At 43.0% G+C, this 18,578-nt stretch overlaps 1 protein-coding gene across 2 annotated transcripts in view; it reads left to right on the top strand.

Moving 5' to 3' along the window:
- LIN9 (lin-9 DREAM MuvB core complex component) overlaps positions 1-18,578 on the top strand; it is a 490,456-nt gene that overhangs the window by 336,657 nt on the left and 135,221 nt on the right. For both annotated transcript variants that reach the window (XM_085610417.1, XM_085610416.1), the window contains one exon: positions 4,797-4,898. In XM_085610417.1, coding sequence (XP_085466543.1) covers positions 4,797-4,898 — 102 coding nt within the window. The remainder of the gene's footprint in view (positions 1-4,796; positions 4,899-18,578) is intronic.

The following is an 18,578-nucleotide window of genomic DNA, read 5'->3' as shown; positions in this document are numbered from 1 at the left end:
TTATTTGGATTTCATATACCCTGTACGTACACTGTCTATACACGTGCAGTGCAGAAAGAAAACAAGAATAAAAGCAAAACATTCCAAAAACACGGGAAAAACACTGAAAATTTGTAACCACTGATGACCACTTTTTAAAAAATTTTTTTAAAGGTATTGAAAACACTAAAAAAAAACACCAGAAGTTACAAAAATAGAAACTGAAATCAGGAAAGCCTAGTTATAAGGGTGGAATGATACATTCGCAGTACAAGGAGTTACCATTTCCGTTAAACATAATTTCTGTAGCTTTTTTGAAGGTCATGGGGATGCTTCATTTATTAATTCTTGTGAATGACGGGGTTATACATGTACCCTTAATTAGACAATGGGCTGGTGAAGGCATCATTTCATCAAAAGCTTCTTTAAGACATTTGTAATTGATTTTTTTAATTTTTATTATTGTGGTAATACAGATGCCAATCAACTGTTTATTTACCAGCATTCTAAAGCTACATGCAAGTAAACAATTAACAAAACACCCTTTGAGTAAGTGTCCAGGCTGTTCTGCAGCAAACTGTTTGCATGCAGACAGATAAAACAGGGGGTTTCCACACATCAATGATCAGACCTAAGTCTCAATCACATGTCTGTGATGTTGGCTTAAAGTGGTAGAACAATGAGAAGAGAACCAAAGAATGGTGATGTGATGCATAAACTGATGCGAATAAGGATGTAGTTTGAAGACGAGGCGCATCATGGTGGTAGTCTTCCCTTTCCTTCATTGTGTAGTGTAAACCTCGGTTTCAGTGGTCTGCTATTTCTATCACCTAACTTGACTGCGTGGCTCTTGAAGTCTTGTAGTATGTCATCTTGAAGTTGCAGGATGACTGCATGGCCATGAGTGGCAAAATGGCCATGAGTGGCAAAATACCCATGCACAAGATCGTCCTATGCGTCCAAATGGAACAGGTCCTGCATTTGATGTATCTGCAGGAAAGTGTACCCAATAATGTGCCAGGAAGAGGCAGTATTGCCACATCTTCTTTATCTGGCTAGTGTATAATTTTCTTCCATTACAATGAAGTGATTTGTCATCACCACTTACCTTTGAGTCCCCTTCTCGAGGATATTCACTGTTCTAGTAACTAAGGATTTCCTTGAGGTGTTCCCTCAAACAATGGTGTTTCCTCCACTTAGAAGACCTTTCACACCCTGGAAATTAAATATTCACTCTGAATTTGTATAACACCACCCATTTCCCCAATTTTGGGGCGCCAGATTTTGAACAGTTATGAAAATGTATCTTCCAGAATTCTCTAGCATCTGCTGGGTATGTTGGCATAATGCAGCTTCCAATATTCGTATTCGGGCAGGATCTGTTTTGGCCTAGGTGTAGTCTTTTTATTGGGGGAGTCATTCTTGCTTTCTTTTTCATTATTTCACTTTTTTATAGAGTGGTGTTTTCAACGAAGTGTGCTGCGTATAGTAAATTTTCTAAAAAAGACGACTTGTCTTATTTTCTATTTATTTGGATAATTCGAAAACATTTTTTTTAAATGTAGTTGTGTTCCGGGATCTCGCATATATGTGGCAATTGTCTATCTTTCAGAGATCGTGCTCACAGGTTGAACCTAGGAGTAAGTAAGTGTAGGAAGGTGGATATCTGACTATGGTTACCCCCAATTTTTTGCCTAGTGTCTAGATGGTTTTTCGACTTAGTTGGCCTGAGATCCTGCCATTCAGGATCTCAGCCCATCTGCTCTCTCTTTAAAATGGACTCCATGTACCCTAGGTGCATACCCAATTGGAATTGGATCACCCTGTGAGCCCCTGTACCAGTGTACACTAGGTACCCAGGGTATTGGTGTATCTAAGGCCTACCAGGGGCTGAAGCATGTATTGTGCCACCCCTGGCCTGGCCTAACAATTTGACACAACTGGCTGATCACTCAGCTGGTGTAAGTTGGTGTAACCACCTCTTACTTAGGTGTAGTATACCTATACCTAACCTTAAATGGGACACATCTATAAGTCACTCCTATAGCAGGCCTTAGCAATCCTGAAGGCAGAGTGCTTGGTTACATGTGAGATGGTGCTCTGGCATGAGCTGAGCCTGTCTGCAGTGGTCGGAACAACTTCCTTCTACCGTTTCCAGATATCGCCATACCATATACTCTTAAGTGCATTATGAACCTCGCGGTTAAATGCTATCTTTGGTTTGGCTTTATCAAAACATGTCGAGTAAGGTGTCATGCGAATTGGAATACTAACCCCTCGCCAATTCTGGCGACGGGGTTAGCATTCCACCCTTCTAGAGGGACACGACATGTACAGATCCTGAAACCCGGGTAAAATCAGACATAGCCTCAGCTCCACAAAATGGATGCTGCCACCACCGACACAAGTCTGCCCTCCTGCTGCTGGGAGTCCTTCCAGCTTGGGAGACGTGGACAAAGGGTTTCCTGCCAGGGGAGGTGCGAGCACCACCCCAGACAGGAATTTGTGTATTGGTCAGGTAGGGCTTGAATAGAATCAGACATGCCTGAGGCTCACAAGGAGCCTCGGTGCATATGCCAGTTCAAACCGGTCCTGGGGCACACCAGCCCCGGACCTGGGGCGAGCTGGACAAAGGATTGGGGGTGTAACCACCCCCATTCCTGGTCCCACCCTTAGGGAGGGACCTGGCAGGTAGTCCGGCCCCTAGAATCCGCTTAAAGGTAGGAGCTGTGTCCTAAGACTTCAGACATCCTGGAATCAACTTACTACAAAGAAGAAGACGGGAACTTCGACGCTCTGCTGCACAGAGGACAGAAGGAAATCTCCCCTATGGTCGGAGTGACCATCTTGCTAACGCAAGCACCAACCAGCTGCTCGACGTCTGCTTTTCCGCCGCCTCCTGCCGGAGCCCGAGCCCAGAGCCCGACAAGACCTGGACTTCCAGACCTCTCACCGCCCGATCCATAGTCCCTGAAAAGAAGGAACCCGTGGAGGCACCGAGACACGTGGAGCCAGCCATCTTGAAAGACCCACGACAAGCTGCAAGCGCGACAACAGAGGCTCCCTCCAAGTTGTGCTTTGGGTCCTGAGAAGCCCAACATCCGAGCAGCATCTGCACCAAAGGTGAGCCCTCCAGCATCTCCACGATCTGCGTGGGGCCCCTCTGCACTTTGCATCTCGGCGCGCCTGCCCGGTCCCTGGCTCGTTGGCTAGTGGCCATTTTGGCGACGGACCTTGAAAACTACGATGCTGGTCTGGTTGCTCCAGACTGGCCCCGGCTGCCCTCCAAAGGAGCAGCCCCTCTGACCTTGCTGGTCAGAACAACCAGCTTTCTTCATTTTCCACGACTCCTGCTTTTGCCAAGGCTTGTTTGCTTCCTTCGAGTCGCCGACAGCGAGAGCCTGCGCGGGACAGCTTGTGAACCGACTCCTGGACATCGTCGACCTTCAGGGACCACGTGGCTGTGGAGACAAGCTACCCCTCATCACCTGTTTGCACCCGACATCGCCTGGTACCTACCTGGTGCCACGCCGGTCACTGGCTAGTGACTGTGAACACTGTCCCCTCTGCTTTCAGGTCTTCTACAACTCCGATCCACCCTTGGATCCACCGCATCTCTTCTGGACCGACCGCCTGCAGCATCTTTGTCATCAGGCTCCATTGAACAGATAGACGAAACCCGACGCACTTCGAGACCTATGCACCCGCTTCCTGTGTGTGAGGTAAAGCTGGCACTCCAGTGCCCAAGTGTAGAGAAACACCTCTAGTGTCTGTGTTTTAAGTCTTAAGTTCGTAGTCCATCCAGAAGACCCTTCTAGCAGTAACTTTTGAACTTTCACGCACCCATTGAAAACCTATGGGAGCCCGCGTGTAACTTTCCTCACTGCACACGCGACCCGTGGACCTCCTGGTCACTAACTGAAGTTAGCTCCTTGTAGGCCCAGCGATTCTAGAGGCCCTAGGCCTTTTCCCTTTCCTAGACGTGGTACTTATACCACTATTTTAGTATATGGTTTGATCGGCCACCAGGGCCTATCCATATAAAGTGCAACTTCTGTATATTGTGATACTTTCTTGTTTAACGATTTGTGCTCCTGTGCTCATAAAGAGTCTAGGGGATACTTTGAGTAATAAATACATATATATTTTGAATATATATCTGTGTGGTGTCCTTTCATTGGTATAAAGGGGGGTTACATATGGTAAAACAGCTTGCTTAACACGCTTTAACGAGTTTAGCTTCAAAGACTGCTTAGCCTACGCTACCACCAGGGCAGCTAGTCCGAAAAGGTTGACTTACAACCACACCATAAGGGTTGCTTGGCATGGTACAAGGTGGTCACTTTAATTAGTGAACAGCATATACCAGGCCAACTTCTCACAGTAAGTAACATTTCCGTCCATTGGTCATACGGTACCTGGTCAGGCAGTGGTTACTGTCTATTTTATGAGAGGGAAGCGTATACTACAATTAACTCCCTTGTACCAGCTGTGACTGAAGGATCCTTGTTTTTGTCCCTGAGGAAAACTTCAACTGTTGCCTGTGTGGTGCCTCCTCGTGTGAGAAAAGTTTTCAGTGTTAATGGTTATGCTTTACATGTTCTTTGACTGTGAGTTTATCTGCAATAACTGAAAGTCATGTCCTCTCTTCTGTGTCTCCTACTGAAGTTTAAGAAAATCTTTTCACTATACAAATGTTAAAATGACCGGTATTTACAATGCTTGCTTTTATTGTGCGCTTGTAGAGAAACTAGGATTATTGCTTGAGCTGAACACAAGAAAAAAAGTTGTATAAGTCTTGTTTTCTTCTTGTGTAGGACAGTGACCCTTTATTAGGCCAGTCTCCATGGAAACATCCAACTACTACTTCAGACAGTGAAACGATAGGCGGTTTTCCAGTAGAGTTTCTTATCCAGGTGGTGAGTGTTTAATAAGTTACATTAAATAAACAGTCATTGTAAATTGACTTCTTGCTCTTCCAATTTGTGTTTGTTTTGGCTTGTTTTTGGTTTCCAAAATATGCATTGTTTTTTCAGTTTCCCGAAGGCACGATGCAATGTAGACTGTCCAACTGCCTAATGTTTCTCCATGCTGCTGGAAATGAGCTCAAGTGATACGCTTTATGCTGGAAAACGTGTTTTACAGCTTCTTGAGTTTTTTTTTTTTTACATTTTTGTTATATGAAAAACAGTAGTGTTCACAGATTTATGGTTTGATTTGAATTTGATTTATGCGATTATAATTTAAATGTGTTATTCCATCTATACATGGTTATTCATGGTTTAGATTATTCAAGGATGACCATAGTTACATCTTTTCCGGACCACAAGTATAACAAGGGTAATAATAGTCTGCTGTGGTCTGTGTAGAAATAAATATATTGCAGATGGCAGTGAAGTATCAAGTAATCTCAATGAGAGAAACCTTTCAAATCACATGGATGTTTGGCCAATGTGAAATTGCCTTCTCTTAGATCTGTACAATCTTTAATCTAGACACCAGCAAGCACAGATGGCAGAGATGAAAGTAGACTTCAATAAACCCACATCTTGATAAATGAAATAGATAGGGATTCACATTAACCAGGCTCCACCATGGATGGGAATAACCAGATACCTCCGTATAAACAAATCAGGCAACCTAAAACAAGACAAGAGTGCCTACAGATGTAAAGAACAAAACTAAAATCAGTGAAAACCGAACCGAAGAGAGAGAAATAGTTTGCCCTGGTCCTTGTACTACAAACAAAGCCCTACTAATACAGGCCACATCATGAGATTACTTTTACACTACAGTTAAAAGAAAACATTCTCTGAACCTGCAAAGATAGTTTTGTTTATTTATAAGGTTTTATATTGCGCGAACATGACCCACGCTTTACAGTATACAGTTATAAAGACCTACGAAATGAGGTAGTAAACACGCATTTGATATTCATCATTACTTACAAAAGAGGTAAATAATATAAGATGACATAGGTTACAAGTAGACAACATATGATGATCCCGGAGGGCAACAGAACATTATATTATATACAGTTATTGAGCCTTAGGTCAGTATTGAGGAAATAAACAAGCATATAATGTTCTCTTTCAATCCACAAGAGTTAGCCAGTGATATGAGGATCGTATTGGTGACTCGATGTCAGCATAGAATCAAGTCCTAGGACGCGAATTTGTTCATTAGGAGTATTTTTACCTCTTTTTTTGAATGCGGTAAAGGAAGAGATTCCCCGTACCACTGGAGATAAGGAGTTTCAAATCTTTGGAGCGATCCCTGAAAAAGCCCTGCAGCCAGTTCTCTTTTTATGAAAGGATTGTGGTTTCAGAAGTAAGGAGTTCGCGCTTCGTAGTTGTCTGCATCCTCCGGATCGTTCTAGTTTTAGAGCTCGGTAACTGGGTGTATTGTTATGTAGTGCTTTATGGGTCATGCAGGCCGCCTTTAGTTGTATTCTAGCCTCATATGGCAGCCAGTTCAGCGCTTTCAAGGTCAGAGAAATGTGGCTGTTTCTTAAAGATCCTGATACCGGTCTTGCCGCAGCGTTAAGAGAAGCCCTCAGCGGAGCCAGCTTGTATTTGAGGAGACCGCAAAGAGTGGTGCTTCCATAGTCTAATCTTGGTAGCACTAGGGCTTGCACTGCCATTTTTAGGTCAGTCTGAGGGAGGAAGGGTTTAAGTTTCCTTAGTAAACTCATCTGGTAATTGGTGGCATTAGTGATGTGCGACTGCATATTAGTGTTTGTTTATGGTGAATCCCAGGGATTTTGCAGAGTCAATGATGAGTTTGAGAACAGTCAATTTTAGAGTCGTACCTTTAAATAATTACATTATGGAATGCTATATTTTACTAGGAACACAACAATCTAAAATTGCCCACCTTTTGAGACAAAAATATAAAGAATAACTTACCGGAGAAAACTTGCTGGATAATATTTTCAGGAAACATAGGCCACATAAAATTAAAAATGTTATCAAATCTGCAGGTCTAGTGACTTCAATAATCTGCTTGACCTAACTGTAATGCTCGTGACCCGACAACTGGTCTCAAATTGTGTGATTCTGGGCAAATAGTTTATTTCCTTGAGCCACCTTTTTCTTTATTATCACATATGAGAGCACCTTTGAATATGTGAGCTCAGCAGGTCTGTTGTACAAAAAACTTTTGATTTAGTAGAATAAACTTTTGCGGTGGCAAGAATGTTTCTCAGTTCAGGTTTAAAAACTCTCACTTTTAATGGATATACAACCAAATCGTATGGTGTCGCAGTCATTTACTGTCAGCTCATTTTCAATTGAAATGACCACAAAGTTTCTCACAAGCATGCCATTTTACTGATGAAACTATATAGCATACAATATTTTGAATTAGGTTTCTGCAAATATTTATAATTTGCAGATCACCAAGTAAAGTGTTCTGATTTGTTTTGATGCCATTAAAATCTTAGTTTCCATCACATTTGTGAATTACAAAAAAAATGATTTTCTAATTGCGGATATATTTTGATATATTTGTACTGTTCATTTACAAGCTATTTAAATATTGGGTCAGAAAAGCAACTGACTTCCTACAGCCTTTCATTTCACAACAGTTGTCAGATGGTTCACTTTACAAAATCCTCTCACTTCGCAGTCAGAGAAGGATGAAAGAATAGAACACTTGTTCTTTTGTAGCTCAGCTCTCGTGCCAGAACGGGACAGTAGGCCCTAAAAATAGATTCCCTGATAAAAGCTGACTAGCTATAGCGAGTGGACCAGTAGATCTTTTGAGGCCTGGAACATGACGGTATGCTTCAACTTCAGGATCAAGATTCGATGCCCAGAATTGGAGGTACCGCATCTTCTTCTGTTTGCTTTGTGCAAAATTGTGAGCAACATATAAAGGCATTCTCCATGAGCTCACAGATACTCTTCTGACAGTAGAGGAATTTTCATTGGAAAACGGTTAACCCACATTTCTGAATCAACAGGATAGTGTACCATACATGTCCACATGGGAGAACCACAGCAGATGCAAATACATAGGTCTTCAGAGGGGCGGCATATAAAATGGCAACTAGAATTCTTCCTACTAAAATAATGCAATCCTTAGGTGGTGGAGCTAAAATAATCATTCATTGGTGTCACAGGCATCATAAAGAAAGATGCCAGTCCAATAAAAAGTACAAAACAACCACTTGGAGGAAAGTACAAGACTAGAGAAGACCAGTTTACACTTAAACTTCAAAACACTCCAATTATAATTAAGAAAGCTGTCTTCCCAAAACACAGTGAAACTGGAAATCTGGGCCACATGCTAAATCGCCTCCAAAAACATCCAGGCAGTCATCAGAAAAGACCCACCAAGACATAAGAAGGTTACAAAGTCTGAGGAGTCTTCCTTTCAACAATTTCTTAGATTAAAAGAGGCATATACAAAAAAGAGGGTATTCCATGCAGAGCTCTTCCAGTCACAAGGACTGGAAATAGAATTCCATCTTTCTTGCAATTCACCAATACTAGCATTTTGTGACGCTTCTAAGAACAACCTGGAATGTGTTATCCGCACATATGTGATATCGCAGAGTGACCGCCGTACCATGACCTTGGGAGATGGTTGTGACCTACAGTCACACTGGTCTCCTCTCTCTATCCATGACTTGTCAGTTTCTACTGCTTGGTTTGCTTTTCCTCCTGCTCGTGACCCCCTTAATGTTCCCTTATGCCTTTTTTCCCCTCTCTACTATGGTTCAGTTCTACTCTCCTTGCCTCTGTACATTTTTCAGGGGCAAGCTAGATGGCCTGGCTTACAGTTCTTGTCATGACTGTGGTGCCACCCCATTTTACCTCTTGGTTCATCTTTTGCCTCTGGCTACATTTCCATTTATGTTGGAGGTCCTGGCACACTACATGGTTTCACTGTTGTTGGAGGGAGAGGTTGCATGGCTGCTGTGTCTGTCCCATCTTGTGGGCATGGTGAGTGGGAGAGAGGCAGCCTTTCTGCCACTGACTGCACTTTCTGTTCTGCCTGGCCAGGTGCCCATGATGTGAATGACATGTTGGCAGAACTGCTGGCAGCCTGGGATCTACAACTTGCTGTCGTCCAGGAGTTGCAAGCCATGTGTTGCCAAGGATTTCATGCCCTTTTAGCTTTGCCTCTTCTTCCTCTTCACCATGCTACACAGGACCTTATGTTTTTTACTTTTGATAAAGAGGGGCTGCTCTGCTGGAGTGACGTTGTGCTCTTTGCACTTCCTCCTTTGATTTGTCTGGGCCTTCTGTTCCTGACCAGGTGGCTTTGGGGTCTCTATTCCTTGTGCCCTTCTTGAAACTGTTGCTGTTCTGATGCTTGTTTGCCTGCCCCTGTCTGATCCCATTCTGCCTACTCTTTTTATAGGGTATCAAGCAGCTGCTTTGTTAGAGACATTGGATCAAAAATTCATATGGCATAGGTATTCTTCACACAGGAAACTACTTAAATTAAAGTTAGCGTTAAGTGAGTGGAAAGAAATTTAAAACTGAATTTGAAACAGAACCATCCTTGCCAGTGGTTTGTATAGAGTCAACCCTCCAACTTTCCTTATGCTTATTCTTCCTACTAGAGTTTCCTTCCCTGCCCTTGTGGCCATCGTTCCCTTCACATCTGCAATTTTTGCATGAGACGTTTAATGTTTTACTTGTATCTTCTCTTTCCACTGCACCTCCTTCTCAACAGTTTCATTGCTGTCTATCTCCCTTCCAATCTGTTGTAACCCTGTGTGCTACTTTTTGCCCTTAGTTCTACTAGACCTTGATCCCTGCTTTCTGTTCCTTCTTTTGCACTAGACCCCCACCTACGTTTGCTCCCTCTTTCCCTGGCTGTGTCTGGCTTGTATTCCTCTTATTTATTTATTTTATTTATTTAAAGAGTTTTATATAGCGCTGGCTAGACCCGGAGGTATCAGAGCTCTTTACAGAGTATCAGTATGACCAAGTTACAAAACAATTACACAATATTACATATAAAAAAAGAAACCGAAATATGTGTTAAGGATCTGGGAATACTTGTGGGTGGCAATGAGAAGACTAATAAAGAGGCAACAAGAGGAGTAACAGTAAAGGAATAGGTTTAAGCGATGACCTAGAACATTCCGAGGGCAGGAGAAAGAGGGGGAGCGCAGAAAGGAAGGGGTTTGGGAAGAGGGTAAGGACAAGGAGGAGAGAGGAATACCAATCAGAAAAGGCATCAAAGATGTCAATGAAAACAGAGCAACCGCGAGTAACACGAAACATAAATAAACATTTTTTCACAGAAAATATACTGTAAATGACATCTAAGAGGCAGAGGGAAAGGGGTCAGGAATAGGAGTAAAATAGGTGGGGGATAAAGGGGATCTAAGGGGGGGGAGTGAGTAAAGGCAGTCGGGTGAAAAGAGAAAACGATGCAGACACTCAAAGGCGGGAGGAAAAATATGACAGAGGATCGTCAGGGGGAGAAAGGATAAAAGGGAGAAGGGACTACAGTCTTACATGATTAGACGAAGGGAAGGTACAGAGGTCGAAAACAACCTGGTGGGTCACGGTCCTGGGAATCGACTGCGGCTAGAAACAAAATGGTGGGCAGAGCAAAATTCAAAGGGTCAAACAGTCCGTGTATGCGAAGCCGGGAGCAGGATACACGAGCAAGGAAAGTCAAAGTCACAAGGGGGGGGGGCACAGTTTCTAAAACAGAAGCGGGTGAATGGTATAAGAGGCGTGCAGGCTCGGGATCACTGGGGCAGCCATAAAAGCCAAAACTCTTGTTGTCCCTTGCTTTTTTAGCTGTTGGTTTTACCCTTTCTTTCCCTGCCCATATTGATCCTTGATCCCTGTGTTTCCCTTGCCTTCAAGCCTATTATTCCTTCCTTGCCCTACTTCTTACTTCTACCCATACTTGGACCGCTGTGGTCTATATGTGTACCCTACCCTTTTTAAATATAGTCTGCACACATCCTCTCCCCATGCTGTGCTTTGGAGCCCGCTCGATCTACCCTCATGAGTTCTGAGCCAAATAGAACCATGTTACCTGTGAATGTGGGTTAGCTGCGCTGTCTAAAGAGTGCATTGAGAGTTCTCAATCACCTGAAAGGAGGGGTCTGATCCTTTAAATTTGATAAAGCTAGACATGTATATTTTTGCTGTCTGTTGTGTTTCACTTGACTGCCAGCTCTGCTCTGTGAGGGCCAAATGTGTAAGTTATATGTAATTTGAGATAGAGTTCTGTAGTTTCACAGCAGACTCCTATAGGTTGTGGGAACCAACTAGGATACTTGTGCTTTTAAAATCTAGTGTCTACAAGATGTGCACAACCCATGTTTAACTCTGCTGTGAAAGATTGGAGTTGAATATTAGCTTGCCACCTGAGCAGTTGGTATTTTGTACAGTACCCAGAGTTGCAAGCTTAACTCCTGAGGAGTAGGTCTGCTATCTAAAGGCAAAGTCTGCTTATCTGTGTAAACTTAGTGATAGCTCCGCTGTCCAGTGTTTCCAAGTACCTTTCATGTATAACCGAAGTTATACGTCTTCTGTCAGAAGCCGAAGACTGTGACCTAGCAATGCTTTCTGATGTTTGATCTTGAATGTTCTGTATCACATGAAGGATAGAAACACTATCCGAGGGCTCTGTCTGTAAATGTTGTGTAGCTCGATAGATGGCTTTGCTGTTGTGCCAAAGTAACTCTGTTTTGTCTAATTATAAATGGAAACTTGGAGAGCCAGGATGTTGGGGTACAAAAGCATTTCATGATTGTGTTTTTTCTAGTCCTTAGGATTTTCTTGTTGTCCAACATCCTACTGCCTTGTCCCTATGCATTGGGCCATAACATCACACTGATGGGCTTATTTTAAAACGTACACTTTTTAAAAAGAAAGTGTGCACTGATAAGTATGTGAACCTGCAGGGAGGAAGGAGAATGTTAATATGCAAACATAACGCCTCATGGTACTAGCTGTGCAATGCTCTATAACAAATTGCGTTGAGAATCAGTTTGTGATCCAGCTGCTAGGTAAAACTGAACCTACAGTTCTGGAATATAAGGGATCCTATGGACTAGAAGAGAGTGCCACTGCATACTAATTGGCTGATCGATATAAAAAGGTCAGTGCTCTTCTTTTCTGGTCTTGCTTTTAAGTGCAGAAATTAAGAGAACGTCTGTAGTCTTGGTTCTTGTAAACCAACTTTACCCTCTGACCTACAATTGACTTTTTTATTGCCATATAGGGGTTTTCAGATTCATTCAAATGTAATCTGATCCCAGTAATGTGGGAATATGTGAAAGAAAAGAACATCAGGTAGATATGTTTAGGTTGCGTTTTTCAGAGGGCTGTGATAACAGAACAGTTCTAGTGCTTAAAGTGGTTCTGTGATGGGTACTTTTTAACAGCAGATTCATCACCTAGTGAATATTCCCCAGGTGTCCAACTAGATCCGGAACCTTTAAAGCAGTACTACTTCGTGCTGGTAGATGGCATTATGCCGCTCCCCTCTAATGTTGTTTTTCACCGGAAGTGACTTGCAGAGCCACATATAATTGCCACCCATGTGTGCTGACATCAGTTCCTTTCTTTGCGCATCTTCAGATGTTGATACAGAGATACTTTTTACTTCTTAGTCTTTATTTTTTTTAAAGAGATTTTTAATTCATTCTTTTCTTTTTCAATGTATGCATGCCTACTTACAATACGTTTGAACATCTCACCTCTGGTGCAAGAATGATCAAACGAAAACCTACCTATGCCATAGAGCATCTAATGCAAAAAGAGAATGCATAAAATGCGCAAATCAGTTCTGAACAGCTTTGAAATTCGAGGAGTGGCAATGGAAGTAATAGCAGAAGGAAAAAAAATGTAAAGAAAAAGAAAAAATATAAAAATTGTTATAAACATAAGAGAGATCAGACAATGAAATTGTTTTGTGCTTTATCCATATCAGGACATTATAGTGGTAGGGAGGATGGATCTGTGCAGGAATCCACACAGGAGTACTGCAGTTGCGTTGGTGTTGATTGCAATTGCTCACTTTTGGTTGCCTATGCGGTGCAAGATTCAATAAAGGGTTTGCTTTCACACCTTAGTCTTTTCAAGAATTTTTCTTAACAAAAAACCTACATTTTTCCAGTATGCAAGGGAAGGGGGTCACCTTACAAGACAACAGGGTTCAAACCACACAGGGCTTGTTGCATACAGGTGCCTGGGGCAGACTCTGAAGGGGTATGCCTATAGCACCTTAGGTTCAGAGTACAACACAAGGGCCTGCAATGACCACCACCAGATGCACCAGAACACCAATCATTGGTAGACTCCACACCAGAACCGTAGAAAAGAAGGTCCCTTTCCCTTGACAGATCTTCGTCACAGTTGAAGTCTTGAACTCCAGAAAGGGCATCACTGTACCACTTGATCTTGCGTCTGTCAGTGATAATGCAGCAGGTAGAGACTTTTAGGGAGGCATTGCTGTGCATTTTCAGTACTTTGGCAGTTCCTTCTATTGTGTCTTTGGCCCCCAAGCGCCCTTAGAGACCTCCAGACGCAATTCCACAAGTGGGTTCGCTTTTGATGCAGTTTGTTCTTCTTGAACCTGCTTCGGGTTCAGCACTGGCTCTGTTGCTGACTTTGGGTTTATGGCCACCTGCTACACTGGTTCCCTTTGCGTCGATGCTGGACATGGGCTCACAACCCATTGTGCTCTCTGACTCCAAGTGGATTCACTCCAACCTCGAGTGAGGCCATGCGATGATCCAATTGGAGTGCAGCCAGCCGGCAACCCTTTGGATTCTGATAACGTGCGATGCAGAAGAGCTCAGATTTTATACAATGTTTATTACGCTGATTTGGAAAATTGCAATTTCGAAGAAGGGAATGGTTTTGTCTCCCAGTATTAGACTAGTTGGTTTGAGGAACTACAAGATGCTAGAAGCCTGGATAGTTCCCTAGATACTGGCCCCATTTTTCCTCTGAGCCCTGCCACTGAAGAAAGTGCCTCCTTTTCTGTTGTGTGGCGAGTGAGAGAAGTGCTGGTCTTACAACTTCCTTCTACGGAGGTGAAGACTAATGTTTTCACAGAGGTACTCCAACCTGGTCAAATACCTACCGAACCTCCATAGCCCTTTCACAAAATCCTCACAGATAACCACTTAGACAAAACCATGTTTGGGACTACCCTCAATAGGCAGTTTGCTCAGCGCCATGAACCAGCACCAGATAACCCTGATCTCCTTATTCCTCATTCCACACCAGATTGCTTATTGGTGCAGGTGTCCACGAATAAGGTTAATCCTAACGCCTTTCTTACCACTCACTTAAACGTGAATTCTAAACGGATAGAGACCTTTTACAAGCGCATTTTCTCATGCAATCTTTCAGTTGAAGCCTTTGAGGAGGTTTTTCAATCAGAAATGGGGAAAATGAAGATGGGAAATGAGCTGACACTGGAGGTTTTTAACAAGGCGTTCGTCACTGCTTTGGATGCAGTGATTCCTAAAAAAATGCTCGGTTCGGTCCCAAAGCCGTCCATCAGCCCCCTGGTACACCAGCGATCTCAGAACGGAAAAGTCCAAATGTAAGAGACTGGAGAGAGTTTGGCGCATTAGTAAAGCAACACAAGATAGAATGCAGTATAAACAAACTCTGACCACTTATCATTTAAATCTAAAATTGGCAAGACGCCAATTTATCATCAATCAAATTGAAGGTGTCACTAATGCCCCAAAAGCCCTTTTCAACATAGTAAAAGAATTTGTGTCCCCCCAAGCTTGCAGGCAATCTCCCATAGAAACAGGATTTTTGTAATCAGCTAGCAAGTTACTTTCAAGAAAAGATCATCAGAATCTACGCCAACTTTCCATCTAAAATTGCGCTAGATCTTGATAGGTCCAGCAGACACGTGGACCTGGAAAAAATGGCAGGAAGCACTTTGGACTGTTTCGAACCTATTACCCTTGAGGAAGTCTCTAAAGCACTTGCTTTAGCAAAATCTGGCTCACCTACTGATCTCTGTCCACCTAAGATGATGGCCCTCTTAGCTACCAGTTGTGCGCCAGCTATTCTCCAATTGTATAATTCATCCATACAATCTGTGAATATTCCAAAAATATGGAAGGAAGCATTCGTGCGTCCTATCTTGAAACCAACAGCTGACCCATGTGAACTCTGCAACTACTGTCCGATTTCCCTTTTACCTCTATTGGGTAAGGTGCTGGAAAGCTTAATCCATAAACAACTAAGTCAATATCTGGAGCTAAATGAAATTCTTGATCCATCACAATCGGGCTTCTGACAGGGTTTTAGCACCGAGACTGCTATTTTAACAGTCATGGATTCGCTCAGGCAAGAAATGGACAAAGGGGGATCGGTAATATTAATATTACTAGATCTCTCCGCAGCATTTGATACCATCTCACATGAAATGCTAGCGAAGAGACTTGACTCCTGTGGTATCCAGGGAACAGCCTTAAAATGGTTGCGTAACTTCCTGTCCGGTAGAACACAAACAATTATGCTTGGACCACACCTGTCAGATTCAATCAGCTTAGACAGAGGCTTACCTCAGGGCTCTTGCCTAAGCCCGACCCTATTTAATATTTATATGGCCCCATTAGCAAGGATAGCGGAACAGCTAGGCTTCGAGATCATCTCATATGCTGATGATACTCAGCTTATGTTCTCGGTTGGTACTGACATAGTAGCAGAGAAACCACGGTTTGCCAAAGGAATGCTTGAGCTCTCCAGTTGGATGACGCAAACCTGTCTCCAGCTGAATCCCGGCAAAACCGAGATAATGCTAATGGGCAAAGCCACAGCTAGCTGGTCTGATGACTGGTGGCCCGCTTAATTGGGAGTAGCCCCTGCTCCAACTCAATGTGTCAAAAATCTAGGGCTAAAACTAGACCAGTCTCTATCTATGAAAGACCACATTGCCACGACGTCCAGCTCCTGCTATTATAGCCTGCATCTGCTGCGCAAAATCCTCCCCTTTAAGCCTACAACCCATCGCAAAACCTTGGTCCAGGCAATGGTTATCAGCCGCCTGGACTATGGCAATGCCTTGTTGACAGGGGCAGGAGAGACCCTTCTAAGCAAACTGCAGGTGATTCAAAATACTGCGGCCAGGATGGTATTGAATCGCTCAGGGGGCACAGCCTCGGCTCCCTTATTGCGAGAACTCCACTGGTTATCAGTGAGAAAGAGATCGTTTTTTAAGATCTGCTGTCTCACATACAATGCACTTAACGGAAGAGGTCCTAAATACCTCCAAGAGACTTATTAAACACGTACCTAACAGAAATCTTAGGTCCGGGGCGCGGGGTCTCTTACAAGTACTGCGTATAAGGCTGAGTCGCTCTGGAGGAAAATCTTTCTCGTATCTAGCGCCAAGATATTTGAATGAGCTACCAGATCCCCTTCGCAAAATTGCTATTGATAGCACATTTAGGAAGCAGCTAAAAGCCTTCTTATTCTAATCTCTCTGGTCTTATTTTAATTTCAGGAAAATTTCTAGTCAAGCGCCGACATGCCCCCGGGTGAGTCGTGCGCTATATAAGCTCCTGTAACATAACATGCACGAGCCTTGCTTTGTTTGTAAACGACAGTTGTTTTTTAGGCTGCTACTTTCTTGCCCTATGGGACACTGCGGTTCAAGCTTTTTCGGACAACCTTCTGCCATCCCTGACTCAAGCTATTCCGGATGGCCACAATGCAGTAACATTTAAAATTTGAAATACTCTCTGGCCTGCACGGAACCCGTTTTTGAGATCAGGCAATTAGTACAACTGTGATCAAAATGTTTTTCCCCTTCTAGACTAAGGTAGTGGTTTCCAGTACCACCAACTTTAGGCACCTCTGTCAGTCCACTAACACAATAGGAGCCACAGGGGGAAAAAAAAACTAGCACGGCCGCCCCCCACTCAATACATTATAACAAGTGGCCTGCCCTGTGATACACCTAATCCTACAATGCCGACCCTAACAAGGTTTCCAATCCTTTCTGATTCCCTAGAGTGTGTTCCCTATCACTACTCACAAGGTCGTGGTGTATCAAATTAAAAGTGTCATAGAGACCATCATAGCACGACTTCTACCAAAAATTAGCTAGAAAAAAGGTGAGGGAAGAGAAAGAGCACCTCACGGTAGTAACACCAAGGGGGGTTGCTGGTTGGTACTCAACGGCATACCCACTTATCATAGGTTGCTCTTACTCAATGTGAAAAACAAAAAAAATTAATGTTTTAATACACAATCCCAGTGAAATGAGGTGGTGAAAAAATTAGCAGTGCCTGGTGCTTTTATACGTGCCCTTTGGACCCCAGTGAGAATATGGAAATCTAATTCTCACCATTAAAAACTGGTAGTGCTTACTAGCTTGACGTAACTTTATTAAATGCTGTAAGCTCTCATGATTAAAAATGGTTTCAATCAAACCATAATCAATTCCATAGTGCCAACATGTTTCGTTGCCGAACCATCACGCAACTTCTTCAGGGCTATTGGGGTTCCAAATCAACTTCACGTGCGATTCACCTAAAATCTCTGATGGTATAATAAAAACACACAAGGAATGCCAGTTATAAAAGCCATCTGACCGTCAAGATGCACTAATAGACTCAACAAATTTGTTCTGAGAGAGTATACTTAATTCCATCTTTACCAAGAGGTTGTGAAGTCTTCTCATACCAGCAACCGTCTTCGGAATGGAACATGTGTCCTCTGATCACGTGCCCCTGGGGTGACTACCAATTGTCTCGTCCCCTGTAAATATATAAGACCAGGAATCCTTATCTCGCAACCTGTCTTTTTCGTCTTTTTCACTGTTGTAATTTTCTTACAAACCATAATCTTTCCAAAGCATTGCTCTAACACTCATAAAACATAGCTTTTCCAAAAACAAATAGGAAATATCACATCAAGCCCCCTTTCCGTCAGCGAATCGTGCAACCATGATTTTACATGAAGAAACCAGTATTCAATTTGTCCTAAACACTGGTCTTTCATTGACTTTTCTATTTTGGTGTGCCTCAATCAGATCTCTCAAATTCACGAAATCACCAATCCAAAGCTGCACAGCAATACGCTACTCCCCCATATATCGCAACTTTAACTTCAAATTCCAAAAATCCACAGCTTATTAAAACCAAGTGCAATGCCAATACATGCAGCAGTTTCCCTCAATTACACGTCTCACCCGTGCCACGTGCCACCGGCGTGTGTGCAGCTCCCTCATTGAGCTCACAAACGCTCGGCTTAAGGACGTGACAGGCCACGCCCCACTTCCGGCGCGTCCTCTAAAAAGGATGTATGTCAATACTATCCAAATTGGCGGCCATCTTAAAGTGGAGGGAGAACCGTAACACAGAGCAGATCCGTGTACACCTCCACAAGAATACTCCTAAACTGAATCCATTATCAAATATTGTAAAAAATATTTCACCAAGAACACATGTATATCAAATTTGCCAAACATGCATTAGCGCCGAACCATCTAAAATCGCTATACATCAGTACATTCACAATTGGTGGCCATCTTAAAGCGGAGACAGTACCAAGGCGTAAAACGAGCCCGTGTGAATTTTCACGAGGAAATTTCTAAACTAAGTTTATCATCAAATGTTATGA

The sequence above is a fragment of the Triturus cristatus genome, chromosome 6 (assembly GCF_964204655.1).
Source record: "Triturus cristatus chromosome 6, aTriCri1.1, whole genome shotgun sequence".
Taxonomy (NCBI): Eukaryota; Metazoa; Chordata; class Amphibia; order Caudata; family Salamandridae; genus Triturus; species Triturus cristatus.
The sequence above is the reverse complement of the archived record's forward strand: the minus strand, read 5'-3'. Positions and strand labels throughout refer to the sequence as shown.